Below are 26,106 nucleotides of genomic sequence, written 5' to 3'. Positions count from 1 at the left end.
CGCAAAAGAACCCTTCCAACAAAGGTTGATGAGCTCTTTAGAGGATCCTGTGTTGAGAGCTGCGGACAATTCTCGAATGGCGAGAATGAGTCAGGGATGGGTGGAAACATTCCCGTGAAAGCTTTGTCGAAGAGAGCGAATCCCTGGCTTTCAAGTGGACTCCGGCAGGCATTGTTGGACAATCCTGATATTCGGTTGGCTCGATGGAGGAAGTTCAAAATGACGAACCGGCCATCCTAGCAAGAATTCGTTCCGGAGAAATCCGTTGCAATACGATGTTTGGCTCCGTGGGACATCTTGCATTTTAAGGAGCGGAATCAAGTCTGGGTGTACAATCCGAAACGACGAAGAGGTCCGTGTCAAAAGAATTGAAAAGGTTCGGATGGATCTTTAGTCGCCGCCAAATTAGTGAATGATGTCATCTTCGAAAGTGCGGAAGTCGCCAAACGCATCAACGTCATCACGTCTTTCGGAAGCCTACGCCAGCTGTTGGATTGAAGTGGGACTGCCGGGACGTCAGTCTTTAAAGAGTGGAGCAATGTTACAAATCTGTAATCTTGCTACCCGGCACGACTAGTGTCATCGTAAGAAAGACCGTTGTAAGATCTGTCCTGTGAGTGCTAAGCTTGGCGACCGTTTGGCGACTAAATGAATAATGCTGGAAAGTTCGAGAATTTTCACGATCCATCCACTAAGACCCGAGATACACACAGGTACGCCCTGATTGGTCTGGAAGATTCTAGTCCTACCTAATGGAACTATAAAAGACGAGCACTCTGAAGCTGCGATGAAGTGTGTGTATCGTCAGAAGTGGTCTGTCAGAGTAGTCGGAGTCGCCGACACGTAGAGAAACTGGAGGATTAGACAGCAAGAAAGCTGCTGAACAAGCAATTAAATGTGCTGCGTCATTACGATTTATTGGCGGTATTTGTAGAGAAAAATTTGTAACAATATATATTTTTTAATTTTTTAAAAAAAATAGCTTGTACGCTGTCTTAATAGTTCACCTGCAAAATAGAGATAAAAAGCGGAAAATTGGTCCTTATCAATTTTTTTCTTTATTGCACAAAAAAGAAAAATATCTTAGAAGTATAAATTTCAAAAAAGATAGCGTGAATGAATTTTGTAAATTTTTGCTGCAAACAGTTTCATATACATCAAACAGTATAAGAAAAATGCTGCCGTTCTCATTTTATAAAAAAAAAAAAAAAATGCTTGAAAAAGGGGCATATGTATTTATAATGTATCAAACAAATTAATTTCTCGTGTTTAATATTATTTTTTAAATTATAGAGCATTTTGTTGAACGTATGGAGGAATTTTAATCAAACACAAAATAAAAAAAAGTGTTAAAAGAAAACATTAGCAATAACGTCCATTTCATGTCGTCCATAGAATCCATTCATGTGAAAAATTTAGTAATCCGTGTTCATAATGTTTAAAAATAAACAAAAATTATTTTACGGAAATAATAGCAATAACGTCCGATACCTCATAATTAAAAAAAAAGATATCCGAGAAGAGGAAAAAAATAATTATTATAAAATACTTATTTAATTAAATTGAACTGTTTTGGAATTATAATAATGGGTGAATATTTTACAGTCAATTTTGAATATTAACACCCAAAATTCATATTTTCGCTCTCGTAGCACATGGTATGATCGATTTGACGTTCGAAGGAAGAAGGGGGGGGGGGTAGCTATAATCTTTTTAAATAAAAGGGACTCATCAAAGCTTAAATACATAACAGTAACAAGGGGCTGGGCTTTAGTAAGGTTGTCTTTTCTCATAGTATGCAAAGCCATTTGCGCTAATTATGTTGATAACTTGTTCCGATAAAAAAAAAAAAAAAAAAAAAAAAACACTTTCGGCGGAAATATTATATATTTAAACATATCTTTAATCTTTCTTTTCCATAGTCTGCTTTAGATTATCCGTAAAAGTTTGACTTTCATTAGCTGCCAACGATGTTTCATTCCACTTATGAAAAAATACCAGCGAATTATCAAGGTGGATAAAAATTAACGATTAATAAAATTTCCAGTATTATAGTATTATAATAAATTTCACTGCCTTTTCCCTGATTTTTCCCGCTCTCCGTGTGTTCAGTCAGTGCATGACAATTCCATTAATGACGAAGCAGGAGTTGAAACTTTCATAGGTTTATTTTCACACATATATAGACACGGACATTTCTAAGCTACCACACAAACACATCACAAGACAAAAGACGGGAGAGAGAGTATGTACATGTCGCCGCGTCGGCGTCTCGAATACATCTGGTTAGGGGAACAGAATTTCCCCTTTTCTCCACCGGAGGGAGTCAAAATTCTAACACCCTGAATTCCTTGACAATCCCGGTCGGCTGGCCATCCTGCATTGTGCGTCAGCTACATATTCTTATATTGCCTGGATTCTTACGCCCTTTTTGAGCTTAAAATTAATTTGAATATTCGTCTTTACCGATGGATTACATAAAATGCAATATACTACCATCTCAGTCATTTTCGAAAGTATTTAATAATTTTATTTCTTGTAATTAGCAATATTTTCCTAGTTGTATCTTTATTAATTAAACTGTATATGAAGTTTAAAATTGTGTTAGCATTAGAATACTTACTGTAGGGAGTAGGCAGGTGCGTTTTGATGATATAAATAATGCTGATTTCGTATTAGCATTATAAGAATAGATTTTTTCCCGTTACTATTATTATTATTTTTTTTTTCACTTTCATGAAAAACGTTTATTTTTTATTTGTAGAGGGATAATTAAAAATTGTATTTCAATTTTTGCATAAAATGCAAAAAATGTCGAATATGTTACAATTTAGAAAATACTGCTTAGAAAAAGGAGTAAATCATCATAAGTACTCTCATGAATGTCAATGATGATGCTATATTCAGTCTTTTTAAATCAATTATTAAAACAATCTTATAAAAAATTCCAGTAATTTTGATAAACACATTTCCTACTTGATACAAGAAGGATTTATTCTAATATTTAAACAAAATGAACATAGTTGTTTTTAATTCATATATGAGTCATCAAAATTCTCAATTATATTTAATAAAGAAAATTCACAATTTATGCCATTCAAACTCTTTAATATTAAATCTATTAATGATTAATTTTTAAAACCACAATTTAAAAAAGTTATTAAGCATTAAAAAAATATATGTAATTTTAGCTCCTATTTATCACTCAGAATTTTAGAACTGCAATATAATAATAGCATTCTCTTCTGAAGGTAGACTTTTTTTTTGGGGGGGGGGGTCATTCAATGGATATATTAAACGAAAAATTTGGTATAACATCGAAAACCCTTAGAGGGTTAATTGAAAAATAGACAAGTAATTTCAGATAAAAATACATAAATAACCAGGGAAAATACACTTCAAAGATATTTTATTCATTTCAACATATAATAGAATTAAAAAAAAAAAAAAAAAAAAAAAACTTAACCAAGTTTAAATTATACACTAACAAAAATCTTACTGAAACAATTAAGTTTTAATGGGAAAATATTATCCTTTGGCAGATCCAGATTTTACAAATATGAAAATTTTATGGTAGAAATCACAGTATCTCTATTGAACAGAATTAAATAGAAATAGGGGGGGGAAAAACCCTAAGAATCAATAACAGAGTGAAATTGCATTCCAAATAATATAAATTTTACAAGGAAATATTTACTTCCGTATATCTTTGCCTTTCTCGATACACCTATCATGAATTGAAACTTACTTTTCGATGTGGTGATTATATGAAAGTATTGTGTCATCCAAAAAAAATTAATATTTGAAATAATAAGTTTTGTGGCAAAGAAATTTTTACCAGATGTTTCGAAGCGAAAGTATGACATAGTCAAATAAAAACATTGATAAAGTTTTAACAAATTGAAAAATTCTCAAAATTTGTAATAAGTTTCAAAATATGCTTTTAAGCTGATATTTAATTCAAAAGCAACACTTCTAAAATATATGAAAGTGCACACACACATTATTAGTCTTAAATAAAAACAAATTATGCATATGGATGAAAGTACTTGAATCTCAGAAAGGGCAAAAGAAAAGACCAATCATAGTTTGTGGTGCTACTTGGTTGATTTTTTTTTACTCATATTGATGGAGGTAGCTGCAGCTGTCTCTCTTCAATAATTTTTGCAAGTTCAAGGATAATTCACTTTCATATGTCACTTATGAAATGGTTGAAAAAATATTTAGAATAAAGAAATCCTGTTAAGTAAATAATCTTTATAAACTATTTTGTAGAATGAAATTTTCCTGCAAATGAAAACGTTTCAAAGTGAGTTTTTAAAAACTATTAATTAATCATTGTACGTTTTTACCACGTTGAAACATATGTAAAATGATTAAAAAAAGTAAACAGTATCGTTAGTAATAACTGAAATTTATAAAACATAATTTTAAAACAACGTACGAGAAAGAACATAAACAGGACGCAACGATTGCTTTTCTTCCCCCCTTCTCGGCTGTTCTAGGCTCATAAGATGTATTTTCATCGCAGTGGCCCTAGCTTAGAGCCGAGTGAGCAAGTGTCATATATAGTAAATGTACAATTTACGTCGAGTTATAAGGGCCCCATATCTCAAACAGCTGAGGGCTACATCAAATTAAAATTTAATACTGAAAAAAATTTGGTATCTAATCACACAAACAATTTCGAAATAATAATGAAACATACCTAGAATTATGAGGTTTCCGACAAATGCACCATAATTTCTTAGGGTCATCTTCTTCAAAAAAATCTGTGCTGTTCTCCTCCTCCGGACAATCGTTACTCCCATTGAGTTCGTCATTTTTGTTAATACCATTCTTAATTCTGCGAATTGATCTTCCTCTTCCATTCAGTTTGCCAACTGTAATAAATAAGAAAAGGTGTACTAAAACAAATCTGTATTTACCTAATAAGTTGATATTCAAATAAAACCTAACCGTTTGTTTGACTATAAGCAAATTCATAAAACACTGAATAAACCTGAAATGAATCAAAATTATTTCAATCAAGCAAATAAAAAATGACTCCTCATAAATTTTTGCAACCTAAAAGACTGAAATAAGCATTTATCTTTCATAAGCAAGAAATTTTATAATTCTGAAACATTATACAAATAGCTGCATAGTTGTTTTTCTGCAAAAACTCTAAAAAAATTTTTTAATACAAAATCTTAAAATAATGAACATCCCAAAATAGCAATAAAAATTAAAATGACAAAGCAGTATAAAATAACTATATGCATATAAAAAATTAAATACCTAAACTATATGCTTCATAGTTAAGAAAATAAATAATTTACTAAACAACAGTAAAGAGTAAGAATTGTCAAACACAACAGCACTGCATTCCCTATAGCGATTTATCAAGTAACTTCAACCATAATTGTGCATTTCACGCTGAGAATAACAACACACAGTACAAAATAGAGATAGGACAACAATGTTTCTTCATCTTTAATTATTATTTTTTTTTATCTTGTAAGCAATTAGATAAGGCATTATTTAAATTTATCTAAATAATATGTTTGTTGATGCAATGACCAAAGTAACAGATATATATTTGCTATATTTTACTCATTATTTTAAAGCCATACGCATGTCTAAATTATGAGAGCTTTCCCTTTTAATATAAATTCATTCAAAAGAGTAATAATGAAAATTACTTTCACATTTTATGCTGCATAATAGGCAGTTAAGTCTACTTACATAAATTTTTAACTAAAAAAATTCCCCTTATTCAATTTCCCTTATCGTGTAATTTCATGCTATATGAACATAAATTTTACTTATATAAAAATTTCAATTAATTTAATCTAAGATTGTATCTAAATTATTCAAAATTCCTTTTGACTTGACACTTAATAATAAAAATGACCTAAGTGATTTTTTTTTTTTTTCATTTGAAATTCAATTCTGCAATCTGGAAAAACATTAAACAGAAAGAAATGATAATAATGATTAAAATGTAAAAATAATACTTATTTGAAAATTTTAATCAAGTCTATCAAATTAAAATAAATATCACTCCAATTTTATCTAACTACAATAACAAGAAAAACATGTTACCAAAGTCCTTTTTTCTTTGTAAATTAACTCTGGAGCGTGCAATTTAACTCTTTTAGATCTAAATTTTAATTACATTTGCATTTAAAAAAAATGTATACTAAAAATTCAGTTGAACTCCAGAAGGTTAAAAAGTTTTGATCTAAATAGAAGCTTAATTAATTTAAAATATATAAATACATTGACAAAATTTACTCACGTTTAATGCGTTTGTTTTTCGTCGCAAATACTTTTTTGCTCTCGGAAGAGTCAGATGTGTCTCCAAAAAATTCCTTTTTCTTAATCAAACGATGGGATTTTCTTTTTGGTACTGATTTCGATTCCTCATTAACGCCTGTAAAGAAGGACAATCGATTGTCAGATTCTGTGTTACTTACGGTTTCTGACAATTTATCATCATTATAATGTTTTAATGCTTCTTCGGAGTGGTCTTTATTGTCAGAAACTTCAGTAGTAGGTAGGTTAATACATTTCGAATCTGTTGAAGTATGCTCTTCAATTTCTTGCACAGTTGCATGAAACTTAGATGACTCAAGCAAAGCTTCAATGTTGATAAAATTGCTGTAAGAATGTTGCATTTCGTTGTTTATAACAAGTTCCCCTTCAGTATCTTGAAGAGTAAGAGAGTGCATCTGATGAAAACTGTTTTCTTCATTAGAGTCTGATTTTTCTTCATAGTGCCTTTCTCTAATAACATGCTTTTCTTCCTCATATTCTTCTGAACACTGCTCTTCTAGATGTTTATGTGTGAGTTCTTCTTCTTCTAAGGATTTAAGCGTTTGTTTCTCTGTTTTCTTTAAATCCATTTTTGAGTCGTCTTGTTTAAATACTTTTCTTTCTTTCGCCTCTTCGTTTAAAATTTGTCTTTCTTTCTCTCCTTGATTTAACATTTGTCTCTCTCCATCCTCGGTTTGCATTTTTGAATCTAGTTTATCATCTTGTTTTAGTTCTTTATCTCCTTGTTTTAATTCTTCTTTTACAATTTGTTTTTCTTTATCCCCTTGTTTCAATTCTTCTTTCAAAGTTTGTTTTTCTTTATCCCCTTGTTTCAATTCTTCTTTTAAAGTTTGTTTTTCTTCATCAACTTGTTTCAATTCTTCTTTTAAAGTTTGTTTTTCTTCATCAACTTGTTTCAATTCTTCTTTTAAAGTTTGTTTTTCTTCATCCCCTTGTTTCAATTCTTCTTTTAAAGTTTGTTTTTCTTCATCCCCTTGTTTCAATTCTTCTTTTAAAGTTTGTTTTTCTTCATCTCCTTGTTTCAATTCTTCTTTTAAAGTTTGTTTTTCTTCATCCCCTTGTTTCAATTCTTCTTTTAAAGTTTGTTTTTCTTCATCCCCTTGTTTCAATTCTTCTTTTAAAGTTTGTTTTTCTTCATCCCCTTGTTTCAATTCTTCTTTTAAAGTTTGTTTTTCTTTATCCCCTTGTTTCAATTCTTCTTTTAAAGTTTGTTTTTCTTTATCCCCTTGTTTCAATTCTTCTTTTAAAGTTTGTTTTTCTTTATCTCCTTGTTTTAATTCTTCATTTAAACTTTGTTTTTCTTTATCTCCTTGTTTTAGTTCTTTTACAGTTTGTTTTTCTTTATCTCCCTGTTTTAATTCTTTTAAAATTTGTTTCTCCTTATCTCCATGTTTTAATTCTTTTACAGTTCGTTTTTCTGTACCTCCTTGTTTTAATTCTTTTAAAGTTTGTTTTTCTTTATCTCCATGTTTTAATTCTTTTACAGTTCGTTTTTCCTTTTCTCCTTGTTTTAATTCTTTTACAGTTTGTTTTTCCTTATCTCCTTGTTTTAATTCTTTTACAGTTTGCTTTTCCTTATCTCCTTGTTTTAATTCTTTTACAGTTTGTTTTTCCTTATATCCTTGTTTTAATTCTTTTACAGTTTGTTTTTCCTTATCTCCTTGTTTTGATTCCTTTACAGTTCGTTTTTCTTGTTTTTCTCTATCTCCTTGTTTTAATTCTTTTAAAGTTTGTTTTTTTGTATCACCTTGCTTCAATTCTTTTAAAGTTTGTTTTTCTTTATCGCCTTGTTTTAATTCTTCTTTTAAAGTTTGTTTTCCTTTATCTCCTTGTTTTAATTCTTCTTTTAAAGTTTGTTTTTCTTTATCTCCTTGTTTTAATGCTTGCTTTCCTTTGTCTTCCTGTGTTGATGCTGGTTTTCCTTTGTCTTCCCGAGTTAAAGCTGATTCTTCTTTGTTTTCTTGATTGAGTTTGGATGCTTGTTTCTCCTTCTCTTCATGTAACACTTTAATTGCTTCTTTATCTTGCTTTGTTTTCAATGACAGCCTATTATTTTCTGATTTATCTTTCAGCATTTTCTTGTTTTTCATTACATGACTTTCTTTTGGACTATTTTTAATTGCAGGCAAATGAGTAGCTTTCACTTTGCCTGATCTATCAGAAGAATCACTTTCTTTTTCATCCTTTTTATTAATATTATCATCAGCAGAAACTTTTATCATAACATCTGGTTGACTGAACAAAGCAGGTCCATCATCATTTATCAAACGCAAACTATCTCGTCTCAATATTTTCTTCTTATGAACCTTTGAAATGGGAGTTATAGAAATAGCAGGGGAGTTTACTGAAAGTTTCCGATGAGATTCTTTGCGATCTGATGATACTACTTGTTGCTTTCTAGGAATTGTTTCATCACTGACAAGTAAATATTCAGAAAACGATACCCTTTTCTTCTTTTTACGAACAGGTGAATCGGCTATTTGATGGATATCTGCATCGTTAGTAAGTTTCTCCGAGGCTAAAATACACTTCTTCCTCTTCTTATTTAAATTTGTAAGATTCACCTGCTGACTATGCTCAGTAGTTTTTTCTCCTTTGAATACATTTTCAGTTGAACTTTTCTCCGATTTCTCTTCACATTCAGGAGACTTTAATGAATCAATACTTTTATGAATTAAGTTAAGATATTTCTTCTTTTTTGCATGTGGTCCATGAGCATTTGATTTGTCATCAGATTCTAAGTCAGTAGGCTCATGTAATTTAGTCTTTCGAAGATATTTAGATCTTGTCTGAGACTCGGGATGCTTAAAATTTTCAATATTTTTCTCATCTGCAGTAGATTCATTTTTGCTTTTAATAATTATAGAATCATGAAGAATTTCTGCCGATTCTTTTACCTCCCTATTGGTATTAGACAATTCTGTAGAAACAGATTCATTCTCAATTTTTGCTTTTTTACAATCCTCTATTACAACTTTCAAATGTCTTTTCTTAAAATCAGCAAAGCATTTGTAATTAGATATTTTTATATCTGAATTCCAATTTATAGTATCTTTATCAGTTTTATTTGTAGTTTCATGTTTAACCAATTTTTCTTTGGGGACTTCATTATCAAGTGCATCCACTTTCGCCGCAGACACTAATTCACGCTCTAATTTTTCAATCTGACGTTTTGATCTTCGAATAGGTGGAGAAATGCTAGAAGTTTCAGGTACTTTCGAAATGCCAGAGATTTCAGGTACTTTCGAACTTCCAGAGACTTCTTTTGTACAGCCGACCACCCCGCCACCACTGAACGTAGCAGTATCGACAGGAAAACTGCCAGAGACTGCAGCTACTTCCGAACTGCCAGAGGTTGCGGGTATTTCTGAACTGCCAGAGGCTGCGTTTATTTCCGAACTGCCAGACACTGCAGGTATTTTCGAACTGCCAGACACTGCAGGTATTTCCGAACTGCCAGACACTGCAGGTATTTCCGAACTGCCAGACACAGCGGGTACTTCCGAACTGCCAGAGGCTGCGGGTACTTCCGAACTGCCAGAGGCTGCGGGTACTTCCGAACTGCCAGAGGCTGCGGGTACTTCCGAACTGCCAGAGACTGCAGGTACTTCCGAACTGCCAGAGGTTGCGGGTATTTCTGATCTGCCAGAGGCTGCGTTTATTTCCGAACTGCCAGACACTGCAGGTATTTCCGAACTGCCAGACACTGCAGGTATTTTCGAACTGCCAGACACTGCAGGTATTTCCGAACTGCCAGACACTGCAGGTATTTCCGAACTGCCAGACACAGCAGGTACTTCCGAACTGCCAGACACAGCAGGTACTTCCGAACTGCCAGAGGCTGCGGGTACTTCCGAACTGCCAGAGGCTGCAGGTACTTCCGAACTGCCAGAGACTGCAGGTACTTCCGAACTGCCAGAGACTGCAGGTACATCGGAATTGCCAGAGACTGCAGGAACTTCCGAACTACCAGAGATTGCACGTACTTCCAGGATGCTAGAGATTTCAGGTACTTCTAAAATGCTAGAGGATTCAGATACTTCCTTTATATCACATGTCTCTTGTGTTTTAGTTTCCACAGCATTCTCATTTTCCTTACTGCAAAATTTTTAAAAAAATAAAAGGAAATATTAAAAATAAAAAAGATGATATAGGTATTTCTGAAAACAATAAATGGGAGGTAATATACTTAGTGAAATAAAATTATATATTCTCTCCATCATTATTTATGTAAAATTTCTGAGAGAAAAAATATTCCTCAGTTTATAGGGGGAGGGGATACACTCAATAAAGATAGAATATGCTTATTTAAGCAGAAATTTCACAAAAATTTCTTTATGAAAAGAAATTAAATGAAAAGAAATAAAACAAATATTTGCAAAAATTCAAATATAATTACTAAATCATGAGAAATTTCAAATTATGCAGCAAATAATAACAAAAAGAGATAGAGGGACATGTTTTTTTTTAAAGTAATATTTTTATTCAATGGATAGATTCTGTCATAAAAACTGCACACCAACTTAAGAAAATAATTGTTGAATAAGTTTAGCAGAAATTAAATGCAATAAAGAGGCTAATATGAACTATGAATGATAAATAATTTTGTTTAAAAATAATAAACTAAAGAAATAGGATGGTAATTAAAAACCTATTTCTTAATGATTATAAAAAAACAGTAAATATAATACTACATAGATACATGAAAAAAAATTAACCCAATTAACATCTTTTTATTAACTTTACGGATAAATAAGTTCCAAACAATATTTTGATTGATTTTATTAAAACATCAAGACCAGTATGATTAACATGAGCATATTCCTGAAGGAATGCATGCAAGAAAACAATATATGAATACCAACATTCATTCTAATCATATTATCTAAATTACATTAAGTATTAATCAAAACAGATCTTGCTTTCCGAAGCAATCGGGAAAACAAGGTGAAAAATGTATTATAATTACTTAATTGAGAGTATGATACATAAACAAGAGCACATACCTTTTCAAGGGGATAGAATATTTAACAGCATAATTATGCTCTAATAAAATCAAATCTTCTAAACGTTCTGGAATTTCAAATGAAGAAGTGTCATCTACATCACTTTCATCATCACTGGGAACGGTATCTACAACAGGTTTACTTGGTCTCTGAACCTATAAAGGAGAAAACTGATCAGCAAATTCTTAATACAATAGGATTACATTCCTGTATGTATTCAAAAAATTATAATAGTAAATATAAATTTAAATTAAAAAAAAATATTGAAACTTTGGTCATTTAATATTAAAAAGTGCTTTTTCAGATTTTCATTTAAAATAACCATAGGGAAAATATTTCAAACCGTAAAAAATAATAAAATTTAATTAAAAAATCCAATTATTTAATAAAACACTAAACAAAGGCAATGATTTTTTAAGGGGAAAAAACGATATAAAGAGATGGAATCAGATATCTTTGGAATATCATTCATTGAAACTTTCAATACATATAAGAATATTAATTGAAATTTCAACTCATTAACCCTACTGATTTCTACCAAGATTGTTTTAAAAATTTGCAGGGACCTTTATTAATTAAAAGAAAATAAATCGTCTTAAAATAAGATTTTCCCCATTTTTTAAAAATTTTTTTTTTTTTTTAATTCTTTGAAAGAACTACTAGTTCTGGACCTTTCAATCAAAAATAACTCATTGAAAAACACTTTGTTAATTGCGCCTTTCTTCTATTCCCTAATTTGCCTCGAGGCAAAATTGCCCAGGTAATTCATTACTTTCGGTTCTAGCATCACTCGCGAAAACATGAAGTCTCCTTTCTGAACTGTTAAAACGTTTCCTACTAGCTCTTCCATCGGCTTTTTGTTTCATATTCACAGCGGCGAAGCTGTCTCTCCAATGATCATAACTCGGACTCGCTGAAAACAAATTTCCTCTTAAATCTTTCAAAATAACAATAAATGAAATTGCAGCTTTTTATCAACGACAAAGATTTCTTTCAAGACTCTACAGCTCAACAACCGTTTATCTAAAATACATATAAACATTACACACACACACACACACACACACACACACACACACACACACACACACACACACACACACACACACACACACACACACACACACACACACACACACACACACACACACACACACACACACACACACACACACACACACACACACACACACACACACACACTGAGTTGCCACTTTATTATGACCACCTGGCAGTTTTATGAAAATGAGATATTGCGTCACAGTGTAACAGCTAGAGGGCCAGATAGCTAAAAAGGGGATTGCAGGACAAGTGAATAATCAATTGTATTGTTTTGCTAACGAAGATATGGGCAAAGAAACATGCTTTAACTGCGTTTGAACGCAGGAAGATTGTAGGTCTAGGAACGTCACGACCAGTATCAGCAAAATGGCTGCGCTTCTGAAATGTTCGAGAGCAGCAGTTATTAAAGTTTACAGAAAGTGGACTACCAAGCAGAAAACCGTCTCAACAGCAGGCTTGTGGCGTCACAGGCTATTGAATGCTCGAGCTGAAAGAAGAATCGCCAGAGCTGTTCAGTAGTCTGCTGCTGTGTGTTGCCTATGTTCGTCTCAGCTGTATATTTGTCGTCTTTGTATTAGTGCCTTCGTCTTTAATAAACGTCGTCGTTGTTTCCTGCTGAAGCCTGCTAATTGTGTTTCTTCATCGACCAACAAACCGGAAAAGAACCAAGGAAGTATCCGTAACTATATATAAACTCAGTGGCACAACAGCCCATGTGGGCTAAGGCCTACAGTGTCCATATCTGCTTTCTTGACCGATGGCCCTGGGTGTAAGACATATGTCCCGGTTAGTGGTCAGCCTAACGCGGACCCCCCCCCCCCAGTTTATCGACCCACTGAAGGGATGAAAGACTGACCTTACCCAGCCCGGAAGAGAGAGAGAGAGAGAGAAAAAAAAAAATACAAGGCACTGCACTGGGAGTGGATGGCAAATTTTTATACAAAATTAAACGTTCATAACCATGGGAAAGAAAATATAATTAGCATTTCTCCACTAAATAAGAATCAGAGGAAAAATTTCACATACGTATAATCCTTCCATCCTACTATAATAAATTTACTATTCTAATATTGATTATTCCTAATTCTGTAAGAAATTAATCCATTGAACATGAATATTTACAAAGAAAAAAAATATTCATTGGTTTTTATTTCAGAAATAAAGAAGTATAATGTTATTTTTTTCTTTTTTACCCAATCCTATTTTTTTGTACAATATAACGTATTTAATACACTTTTATATCATATATATAGAAATAAAAATGAAGTTGGTACGAAATTACCATTAAGTTTAAGCTGGTTCATTTTCAATTTTTAATAAGTGGACTGTAATCTTATTTAAAATCAAACGAAAATTCGAATGCCAACTTTTTATTTGAGCGAGATTCAAGCGACCCCGCAACGATTCAATACGAAACTGTTATATTCTTTTAATAGCTAATCCCATGCCAGCAGGGTTACTGGCAATTTAATAGCTGAAGCCAAGTCAGCGCATGGTTACAACATTTTTTAACAAAGAGCGCCAACGAAGCGATAATATTCCGCCCCGCGTTGCGTGTTTATGCAACACAAGTTACAATTCAAGATTCAAAGTTATAGTCAACAATATACAACAATATATATATTTTTTTTCGAATTCAAATATGAAAATATATATAAAAAAATACATAGAAATATAATTAAGTATGAACCGTAAATGTACAATGAAATTTGCAAAAATAGAAAATAAACATTTGAATATGTACAGAACAATATACAGTTTTTTATGTACAGATTAGAAAATCAAGTTTGAATGGGTAGTCGGCAAATTTTAGAGATTGGTCTTTTAAAATGACCATTTTTAGTTTTGACAATTACAACACGAATTTTGCAGTCTGGCCTGGAATAACTTGGCTTATTCCTTTAAGACACTATTTAAAAGGTGGAAGGTTATCCTCCTTTAGTAAAACCATATCATTTTCCTTAATATTATTTTTTGAAAACCGTAATTTCTTCCGGTTTTGCAAATGATTTAGATAGTCAATCGACCAGCGTTTCCAGATTTGTTCTTATTATTTTTGTTAGCCTTTGCCAACGGGTTAGTTTACTATCTAGTTCATTTAATACCGAAGGCTATAGAATAGAATTTATGGGCCTGCCTATTAAAAAATGGCATGGAGTTAATGGTTCTAAGTCAGAAGCATTAGAAGATAAAGGTGAGATAAGTCTTGAGTTTAGGATGCCTTCTACTTGAGTAACAACAGTTAAAAATTCCTCATAAAATAATTTTGATCAGCAACAGTTTTTTTTTTAGATGAAGCTTGAAGGACTTAACCCCAGACTATCAGAGTCCTCTGAAATTAGGGGTCCGAGGGGGAAGAAATTTCCAGGAGATATTTTCCATTGCCAAAACCCTGGATAAATTTTCATCAGGAAAATTAGCAAGTGAAGCGAGTTTTTTTCAATTTTACAGAAGATAAACTAATGTTTGGTTGTGATTTAAGTTCAGTCAGATATTGTTCTTCTGAAATTACAAACTCATCAAGTTCAACACTAGAATGTTTTTTAGAGTCCGGCAAACAGTCAGGACCATACCACCATAAGTTCACGAGGATTCAAACCTCTAGATATTATATCTGCAGGATTAAGTAGGGAAGAAATATGTTTCCACTGGAAGTTTTCTGTTAGAGTTTGTATCTTTGATACCCGAGTAGCAACAAAAGTTTTTAATCTATACGGAGGTGTCTTTATCCAGGCTAGTGCAATTGTTGAATCTGTGTAACAGTTTGTTTCACTGATTAGCATCTGAAGAGAAAGATGAATTCCTTCCATCAACTGAGAGAGAAGGAGACACGCTGACAACTCCAAACGAGGGATCGAAATTACTTTAATGGGAGCGACCATTGATTTACTGGCAATAAGTTTATTATATTTAAGTTTATTATTATAAGTTTATCTTCCATAATAGATTTCATATAAACTACCGATCCGAAAGCAGCTTCAGAAGCATCAGCATAACCTATTATAACAGTTCTTTCATAAGATTCTGCCAAGATATATCTAGGAATTTTGAGATTTTCGATGACTTTCAAAGATGTCACAAAATGTGACCATTTTGGCTGAATTGATTGAGGGTGAGTATCTTCCCAGTTCAATTGTTGGATCCATAAATTTAGCATAAAAATTTTGGCTTTTGTGATAACAGGACCAACGAAACCTAATGGATCATACAAACGAGCGATTACTAATAACACTTCTCTTTTAGTGTAGAAAGGTTTAATCTTGAAGTCTACCTTAAAAAGAAGATAATCTTCTTTAGGTTGACAATTCAAACCCAAAGCTTTTACCGAAGAATGTCGATCAACGAGAAAATATTGGTAGTTAAGTTTCCTCAGAGCTATTATTTATGAGTTCAGATGAATTTGAAATCCATTTATGAAGCTCCATGCCACAAGTTTGCAGCATTTGTATTAACCGCCTTTGTAATTCCTGGGCTGCTTCTAAAGTAGCAGCACCCGAGACAAAATCATCCATATACACATCTATTAGTGTAACTTGCGAAGCTAACGGAAATTTTTTCGCTTCATCCAAAGTGAATTGTTTCAAACAACGAATGGCCAAGAATGAGACCGATTTTGTGCCGTAAGTGACAGTGTTAAGACGATAAGTAGTTGGAAACTCATTCATATTATCCTTCCACAATATTTTTAGCAGATTTCTTTGTGATTCATCTACTAATATTTGATGGTACACCTTCTTAATAGCTGCTGTGAATACGTATTTATAAGTCCTAAATGTAGCCATTATTTCAAAAACAATTTCTTTCACTACACTGGCAAGAAGCATTTCGTTTAAACTTTGTCCCGATCTACTAGGGGCACTAGCATTGAATACAATGCATAATTTTGTGGTTGAGTTTTCAGGTTTGTAAACTCCATGATGCGGCGAATAATACGATCCTTCACAAAGATCATTATTCACTTTTTCCTTATGACCCAAACTTTCATATTCTGCAATAAACTCCTTATATAAATTTTGCATCATGGGATTCTTATGCAATCGCTGGGCTGTTTGGTCAAGTCTAAAGTTGGCTAAGGCTTCAGAATCATCCAACAAACCTTCTTTCATCGGCATTTTAACTACGAATCGACCATCCTTATTTCTAGTGTGGGTTTCTACAAAATGCGCCTCGCAAAATTCTTCTTCACTACTAAGAATAGTATTTTCTTCGCTAATATTTTCCACTAACCAGAATTTTTTGATTACTTTTTCTATATTCTCATTTTGAGAAACTAAACTACATAAATAAGTACATGGCTCCTGATTGTTAATATTTACATAGCCACCAGCGACCTAACCAAATACAGTATTTTGAAATATTAACGAATTTAGAGATGAACGTATTTGCTCACCCTTAAAAACTTCAAAGAAGGCTTCAGTACCCAAAAGGGCATCGATTTTGGAACTCCGTGTAAATTTCGGATCCCCAAGCATAACATGTGGAATTTCTAAATTCTCTAAATTAACATTTGTTGCCGGAACCATATCCGTAATTCTATCTATTATAAAAAAAGGTTTGTGACAAAAAGAAAGATTCAATACAATTGGCTATATTAGCAACAACCTCATATTCAATCGAAGTATAAATTCCTCCCAATCCAGAAACCGATGTATTTATTTTTTGTTTTCGAAAATTCGCGTTTTCAGCAAACTGCTTCGTTACGAAGTTCGCCTGAGATGCACTATCAAGAATTACTCTCAAAAAGTGGCCATAAATATTCTGCACAAGTACTATTGCAATTGGAAGTAGAACGCTTCTATTTTTTATAAGCAAGCAGGAAGAGGAGGTATGTTGTGAAATATAGCGAAATCGTAACAGTTTGAAAGAATGAAATGATGATTCCATGAAGCAAAACTAAGGGATTCAGGCTTACTAATAATTCTACCAGTCAATTTCCAAGCTAAATGACATAAAAGTGCAGCTAAAAGCATGAAAAACTCATGTACCCAAGATTATATATAATAAAACTGTAAAAAAGAAAGTATATTAATATTTAATTTCATTTGTATTGTGATAAATGGCTATTTATGATAAATTTACAATCCTTTTTCCAGTTTATTTACAAAGAAGTCTTATCAGGATGGCAGCATTTCAGCTATTTGATTTGCCCCAATGTTTTCAGAATTATAAAAAAATTCCCTTGCTTTTTTTTTTATGTGTCTGAAATCTTCAGAATGATTTCGCTTCATTTTTTCCCTCTTATTTCGGGCAATCACGATCTTAACAGTATATGAAAAGTAGTTCCATTTTTTATAAGTAAAATCAATATAGAATAAACAAAACATAGCAGCATTTTTCAATTATTAGTTTTCAAAAAAGATACTGTTTTAAAAATATTTCTCAATTAAAAAAAATCAATATATACAACATTAAAAGATGTGTGCTCCTCTAAGAAGCTTATATCCCACTAATCACATTTCAGAAATGCGTACCAGATTTATTCATGATAGATGAAGTATTAAATAACTCGCACATTAGCTTAAGAATGAAATAATCTGTTTCTTTCTAGTGGGATCTTCCCTATTCAAACCGTTTAACATCATCCAATAAAACTGAAAAATAATTCCACTAAGACAAAAAAAAAAAAAAATTACTTATAAACACAAAAGCATAGATAACATAAAGGCATATAATATCTATAAAGGCGCATAATAATAATAATAATAAAATAATTTTAAAAAAAAGATAATATTAGCAATAACGACAGTCGTCCGATACTTTGAAGGCCTCATAATACAGCAAAACGTCTGTATTTATATTTTCCAAAATTAAGAGAAAAACGTACACAAAATTAAAAAAAAAAAAAAAAAAAAAAAAAAAAAAAAAAACAAGTAAAGAAGATATTACCAATAATATCCGATAGTTCACTTCTGAACAAATAAATTTCAGAGAAGTGGAAAAATAAATTAATTCTGGTATACTTTTCATTTCGAATAAATTAGTGCTGCATTATAATACTAAGCCAACAATTATATCTAGTCTAATATAATACAATATTATTAATATAAATTTTATACTTTCGTTTTTATAACATATAATATGACTGACTAGACGCTGACTAAAAAAGAAAAAACGATCAGTCTTTATTTTTTATTATTGAATAAAAAGCATTTAAAAAAGTTAAAATTGTAGATGAAAACTGAGCCTTAGTTACGTAGCATTTTTCATAGAAAGTAAAAGCAAAACTATTTTCTCCAATTATGTCGATCAAATAAACATTCTGAAAAAAAAATTTAAAAAAAATAAAGAAGAGAAGAATTTCCAGTGAAAATATACCTAAATGCATGCGATAATCAGATATGATAATTTATCTTTCTTCACTGCAATTCTGATTAGTAATATAACAAACTTAACTGTTCTAAATTATTTTGACAAAGAGCACAAATGCTAAATTGACCCTCAATCGCAATTCGACCTAAAAAAGATGAATTAAGAAATTATAATGCCATAAATTTTACAAGAAATCACGGTGGAAAAGTAAATTCTTCAAACAACAATATGTAAATAAACAAACAGAATATAAAATTAAGACAAGAAATGAATTAGTTAGTGATAAGTCATGAACAGAAGCATGGCAGATCTGCTTCAAAATTAAAGGGACCTCATATACAGAGCCGACGATCCCGCATAGCCGAAATTTTAATGTAAATACCTCGCCGCCTGTTGCGCGCGTAAAAACGCGAATAGCCGCTGTTTCTGATTGTCAATAAAGAACTGATTTTCTTTTATTGCTTTAGTTAGTTCATTCTACTTATTAAAAAAGACCGTCGAATTATCAAAATAAAATTATAAAAAATGTAATTTTTGAATAAATTTCTCTGCCTTTTTCCCGCTTTCACCCGATCTTCAAGAATTGTCTGACCACTCCCAGTTCGTTTACCCTGTTAATGTAACATGTGCAATAAATAGTCTGACAAATATAAAAGCATATATGCAGAAAATGTTAAAAAACATCAGTTAATATAGAAATTTTATGATCAGATTTTTATTCAGCACAACAGATTCATTATTTTTATATCCGTATTATCAATCTCATGGAATTTTGTTGTCTAGTGATATTAAGCACAGCTGGCTTAAAGTGGCCCATATACATGTATGAATCTATCTACAAAGGAAATTGCGATATTAAAGCATGAACTAAAGTTCATCATTAGAAATACTCAAAGTTTTTGAACGTGTAGAAGTAGAATACAAAAATATTATCATTCAACAATTGAATAATATCAATTAGCAGTAAGTTTGGAAAAGATGAATGTAATCTAAATATATATTTTTCGGAACTGTTGTATCCACAGAAAACATCGAATGGTTCACAATTCATTTGGAAACTGATTAAAACAAACTAACACTGTTATTAACAAAATTTATCAAAACACAAATTGTATGAATTAATAATCAATTCATTTTAGCTCACAGCATTTTCTTCTGCCCAAGTGGATAAAATTATATAAATCAAAATAAATGAAATAGGCATAATAGTTTCTGAAAATTAATTCTAAAATTAAAATTTTTATTAAAATTTTTTAATGAAATTAAAATTTTTATTAAAAATTTCTTTAATGCAAATTAATCAAACATCAATCTGTACCAAATAAAAATGCAATGCAAATTATTTTTTAATAAAATACTAAAATTTAATTACAAAAGGAGAAAAGAGGAGCACCAAAACATATCAAACTGAATGCATTCAACAGACTCAAAATGTCAACCAGAAAAGAAAGAGGGAAAAAAAAAAAAAAATGCTGAAGAAAAGGTGACTTTTCTTTTAAATCCCTATTCGCACAAAACTGTTTAACACCTTAAACGACCGGCTTTCTTTACTTCCCGTTTCAGTTCAGCTACAGTCAACCGTCACGCGGTCACTCCAGATTGCTTGCAATAGGTGAACCAGAGTATAAACAGATGCTACGGCTTGAGTATCGGAGCTTGTCTTCATATTTTTTTCTCCAAGCTTGCAGACAAAGTGCACTCCAGGGCCTGCCTTTTTCCTATCACAATATTACCCAATAACTTTCTATGGATAATCTGTTTCAGATTCGTATCCCGAGTCTACTCATTGTCTCTCTCCCTAGCAGATGATAAGAAAATGACATGCGAGGCTTAGTGACACTTCAACGAATCACGAAGTTTTCTGTTGATTAAAAATTCTGAATTCCGTTGACATGAAAATGGATGAGTCAGTTATGTGATACATCATATAAACAAATTTCGCTGCCTAGACATGCTGAGCGTCGCGTTTCGCGTTCGTCTTAAGATAACAGCTCATTAAAGAATGAGCATGTAGATAAAAATACAACAGGTGATCAGGAACGGTCTGCGAAAAGTATGCAGCCGGTTTGTTCAGACCGGAACCAGACGTAAACGAAAAGTTTAACGCCGGTACCGATGTGTCATTTAACATATTAATAATGCATTAATATTCAGGTTCATTTTCTGTGTCACTATTATCACGTAACTTCGTTATTTTTAAGACTTTTTTAAATTTTAATTTTAGATTAAGTAACTATATTAAATTATTTTTAAAGGAATTTTTTTATCGTACAAATTGCTATTTCAACTTTATCAATGCTTAGTTTGAATTGACACTTTATTCTTGGATTATTAAACACAAAGCGATATTTATCAGATAATACCTGAGTACTGTAAAATATAGAATATCTAGTGATTATAAATTTTAACTAGCCAACATATACATATCTAGGAAATTTATTTCAACTTTTATTTTTTATAGTCATTCAAAATATCTTTTACGCATTTGGAAAAATGTAATATAACTAAAAGAATTATTTTTAAAAAAACGAAACTGAAGTCAATATAAAATTACGAGAACAAATTTACAAATGATAGAAAAAATAGTATTTATACTACAGTTAATTAGTAATTATCTGCACAATCGAATGGCATACAACTGCAGATAATCTGCTAAATGACCAAAGTGTAGGGTGTATGCAAGTGCATTCAACTGCATATTCCATTGTTACTTAATAAGCAGGAGATCAGCACAAATTCGTAATATGAATCTTTATAGAGTGTGTGTACGTTAAAAGACCTCTTTTTAATTTGAGAATGAAGGATTTTCTTTACACTTAGATTCATAATAGAGGAGAGGAGAGAATTTATTGTCGTTAATGTAGATCTCTTCAGTTGGAGAGATTCTGGATGGAAAAAGTATTGTAACAGAAATAGGCATCAAAACAAACATAAAACCAAATCTGCAGAATTATGCAAAGAATCAGATAGGGTTTGCTGCGTTTTTAACACAACAATTTTTACAACTAAATTTTAATCTTTTTTTTTTTTTTTTTTTTTTTTTAATTTTTTTCCAACCCAATTTTTGAAACCCAAATTTGGGCTGCAAATTATGTTCAGCATGATTTTAAAACAAGAATTCTTTAAATCTCAACATACAATAATTTTGGACAATCACTGATGCATTTAAAAACACTTTGAAAAAAAAATTAAGAATACAAAGAACTTTTTTAAGCAGATACAAAAACAAGAATTTCAAGTCATTTGATTCTTATAATCGAAATTCCAGACACCAAGTGAAATCAATTAATGCACATATGATGGTAATAAAAAACATGTTTTCATCTGATGTACATGGTTTGAGTAACATGAATTTTATGTATTATATTTAATTAGAAAGGAGAAGAATTTTCAGCATAACTGAATATTTTATTTCAAGACAAATAGATCCTAAAAGATTTCTCATAACAGAAAATTTTCTGGCTTTCATTATGAAATAACATGTGGAATTATTTTGGAAATGAAACATGATTCTAAGACACGCTGAAAATTAATATAACACTTACACCTCACATTTAAAAAAGCCAAAGATTTAATAATATGATTAAATATTTTTTTCCCCATTATAATAAAACTTCCCACTAGATATTTAAACATATAACAATAATTTATTTTAAAATGACTTTTTTTAAGAATCTGAAATGTAGGTTATTTATAAAATTTTTCATCAAATTATAATGCATAAAAATAATCAACAATATACTTTAGTTTTTCTTTTTTTAACTTATTTTCAAAAACTAAGGCTCATTGCCAGATTTTTTGATAATTTGCAAAACAGATTGGTAAAGTTAGATCTCAAACAAACCAAAATAGTATAGTATGTGTTGAAAGGTATAAATATTCATTGTGGTGCCTAACTAAATACTTAAGAGATAGAATACATTTTAAAGATGTAAATATCTAATAGACAAGTAGATTTATTGAGTACTATACTAATTAGTTAATTAAGAACACGATTTTTTTTTATTGGAGTACAAAAATATTAATGCAAATTTTATAAATTTTAGTTAACTTCGTATTTAGTTTCCAGACAGCAAAAAATAAATGAAAATGCAGCAGTTAAAGTGAGCAACTGCAAAATTCATTTCTGAATTAACACGTTAAGAAGAAGGTTATATATTATTCACTCCAGAGAGCTGTAGTATTTCACCATTTCTACACAATTAAACTTTCATAAAGTAAATTTGCATCATAACTGACAGTTTGGAATGCTGAGGTGTCTTCCTTTTTTTTATGATAATTAGATTTTTATCATAAAATATAAAAAAATACGAATTTATCAATATCACATGCTATATTCTGTTCTTGCATAACTTTACTCCTACACTGAGGCAGCAAAATAACAGCATACGGCAATTTCATAATGCCTTTTTATACCTCAATTAATGTGCAAATGAAAAACCTGTAAACTTATTTGAAAATGCCATATCTTTACCCTAGAAAGAACGGTGAAACAATTTTCTTTCTATTTTTTATATTACAAAAACTGTATTTCCGCTATTTTGTCAAAATCCCTCATAATCAGAAGTTAAGGATGCAATACTAACAGAGTACTCAAAAAAGATGAAATTTTGAAAAAGCAATTTCTGCTCCCTAATGTGCAAAGGTAATTCATCAATTCAGAAGTGAACCGTGTTTTAAAACCATCTGACAAGAAAATAAAATTAAATGCAGTTTTTGAAAAACAGCTTTACTTTCAAATAGTCAAAACTTTTTAAACGTAAATTATCTGAATTGCATTTTAGAAAATTGATATATCCTTTTTCTGTGAGGAATTTTTAACGAAGGGCTTGAAAGAGAAACCAGAACTAAATGACAGTAAAACAGAAGGAAAGATAGAAAGAAAGACAAAACATAAAAGCAAAAATGAACATTGCATAAGAGAGAGCGAAAGCATTGTACCGCCGGCCGTAAGCTAAATCTGATCTGTGATCAGAGTATCCCAGCCATCATCAAATTCAATAAAAGGAATCTCTGTTTTCATCTTCAGCGATTGCACAATTATTGGGTAATGAGCAAATATTTATGCATTCTGGGTGCATCTACTTATTGCTTCTTCTTTTGCCTTCTTCCCTGCGCCCCATTTTCGTTTCTCATTATACTCTAAAAGGGGAAAACATACAACATAAAAAATGAAAAAATAAAGTTTTATTTTTTATTTTTATTAATATGTTCAGGTGGATGCTGTAGCTCAGCAATCATAATTGCTTATGAATTTTAAGCAAAACCATATAAAAAAATGTCTTCAATGAAACAAATTGGAAAACAAATGCACAGTCAAGAGAAAAAGTAACAACTAAGTTGTGATACGACACAACAAAAACAAATTTCGGAAAGTTTTATTAAAACTGGCATTATAAAATGCAAAACTAAAAAGTCTGCACAGCAAAAAAATTTACATTTTTATGTTCAAACTGCCAGATTTTGAAACAAACTGAACGATTTATAAAAGTAAAAAGGAAATAAATGTTGCCTTATTTTGACAGCAACTCTTCCTATCAACAATTGCAAATTAGTAAACAAAATTATTTTACAGCTTTCAGATTAATTAGAAAATATATTAAGCAGAATATTGTCCCATACAGAAATTAATCACAATAATGGAGAACAGAAAAACAGAAACATCAAAATATTCTTACATTAGTTAATTGCCTTAAAGGACCAGTTCGTATCAACACTCTAACTGGAAAATGAATTTTTGGAGAACCTAAAAAACATAAGTGAATAATTATAAAATTACAACATAAAAAAACGAGTAAAGCAAATAATTAAATGTTAAAAAGTCAAATTTCTAGACTTTAAAAATAAACACAATACAAAAAATACTATAGATTTTCAAACAAGCTTAACAGAACATATGTTATACATTTTTAAAACAAAATCCAAATAAAGAATAGCTCCATTCATAAAAACCTCTGATACATAACCCAACAATCATCTAAGATTTTTATTCTTACAGGACTTATGCAGAGATAAAAAAGAAAGAAAGAATATTTTTATTTTTATTGGAATTTGAAATAATCTATATAAAATCATACACAATATTATTACATATTACGTTTTGCAGCAGTCAACAAACATACATTATCAATATTTTAGTATGCAATAAAACTAAATTAACATAAAACATCTTAAATAACAATGACGTCATTCAAAAAATATGGTGCATTTGGTGCATTGTGATTCCTTACTGCAATAAATTTTGACAAGACAAAAAAAAAAAAAAAACGCATTTGACAGATAAGAATTAATGCTATCAAAACAAAAACAGAATGAATGCTGAAACTACAGTTCTTATAGAATCACAATGAATATTAAACGAGTTTTTATAATGTATTTTTATAACAACTTATAGATTCAGTTTTTTAGGCTGAATGATAATACAAAAAGCAGAACAATAAGAGTATTAAAATGTGAAAAAATTTATAATGAATTATAGGTCTATTTTCTAAAATTAGAAAAAAAAAAAGTAACAGTGTTATCTTCAAAAGAAAAAAATGGAAAAGTTGATAAGAAGTATCCACTTCTGCATTATACTGGCCACAATACAGGTTAGTTTATCAGAATTCAAAACATAGGTAAGTTGAAGATATTTCCATAAATTTAAAATATAATTAGAAAAGTTTTACATTCAACAAAATATTACCTAGAAGAAGGTAATGAATTTTCATACCCAATATGAAAAAACTTGTCAACTTTTTATTAAGTTGAAAAAGGCACTTTTCAAATCACACAAATAAAGCAGAATTATATAAACACCAATCAACAACATTCAAAACAGACAGTGGAAATTTTATCTTTTTCTGGCACTTTTTTACAAAATTGAACACTAACCAGACTAATATTTTGATTCAAACTGTTTCACATTACCATATTCAATGCTTCAGCATATGTTAAAAACAAAAGAATTTTTGAAAAATAATGAGATGAACGCCCGACTGGGGGTTCATTATAGCTGTGAATTATCGACAATGAGAAGAGAACAATTTTTAACTCTGCATATGATAAGCTACAGATTTTCGAATGCTGTAACAATCATTTCCCATGAGAATAACCTGATTTCTTTGGATTGATATTTTTAAATCTAACTGACCTTCTGCTTTATCAAAACATTTTTTGCAAATTATTGAACTATCCGTAAGTTTCAAATAGCATGCATTGAAAGCAAAAAATAAAAACATTATATACATGTTATATATGTATGAGGTAATCAAAATAATGGAAACGCTGCAAAAGAATACAAGAATATTTATTAATAAGGCGTAAGGGCCACCTTTGGCCTGTAACGCAGCCTGGGAATTGAATCATACAAGTGCAGAATAGAGTTTAAAGGAATATTATATCATTTTTTATAGAAATCTGAAAGTTC

General features: G+C 30.8%; 1 protein-coding gene across 2 annotated transcripts in view; it reads right to left on the bottom strand.

The window, feature by feature from the left end:
• The window catches only part of LOC129960026 (uncharacterized), a 123,829-nt gene that overhangs the window by 65,002 nt on the left and 32,721 nt on the right, over positions 1-26,106 (bottom strand). For both annotated transcript variants that reach the window (XM_056073034.1, XM_056073036.1), the window contains 4 exons: positions 24,377-24,444; positions 11,328-11,482; positions 6,284-10,419; positions 4,709-4,883 (listed from right to left, as the gene is read on the bottom strand). In XM_056073034.1, coding sequence (XP_055929009.1) covers positions 4,709-4,883; positions 6,284-10,419; positions 11,328-11,482; positions 24,377-24,444 — 4,534 coding nt within the window. The remainder of the gene's footprint in view (positions 1-4,708; positions 4,884-6,283; positions 10,420-11,327; positions 11,483-24,376; positions 24,445-26,106) is intronic.

The sequence above is a fragment of the Argiope bruennichi genome, chromosome X2 (genome assembly GCF_947563725.1).
Source record: "Argiope bruennichi chromosome X2, qqArgBrue1.1, whole genome shotgun sequence".
NCBI lineage: Eukaryota > Metazoa > Arthropoda > Arachnida > Araneae > Araneidae > Argiope > Argiope bruennichi.
This window is presented reverse-complemented; position numbering and strand designations above follow the sequence as displayed.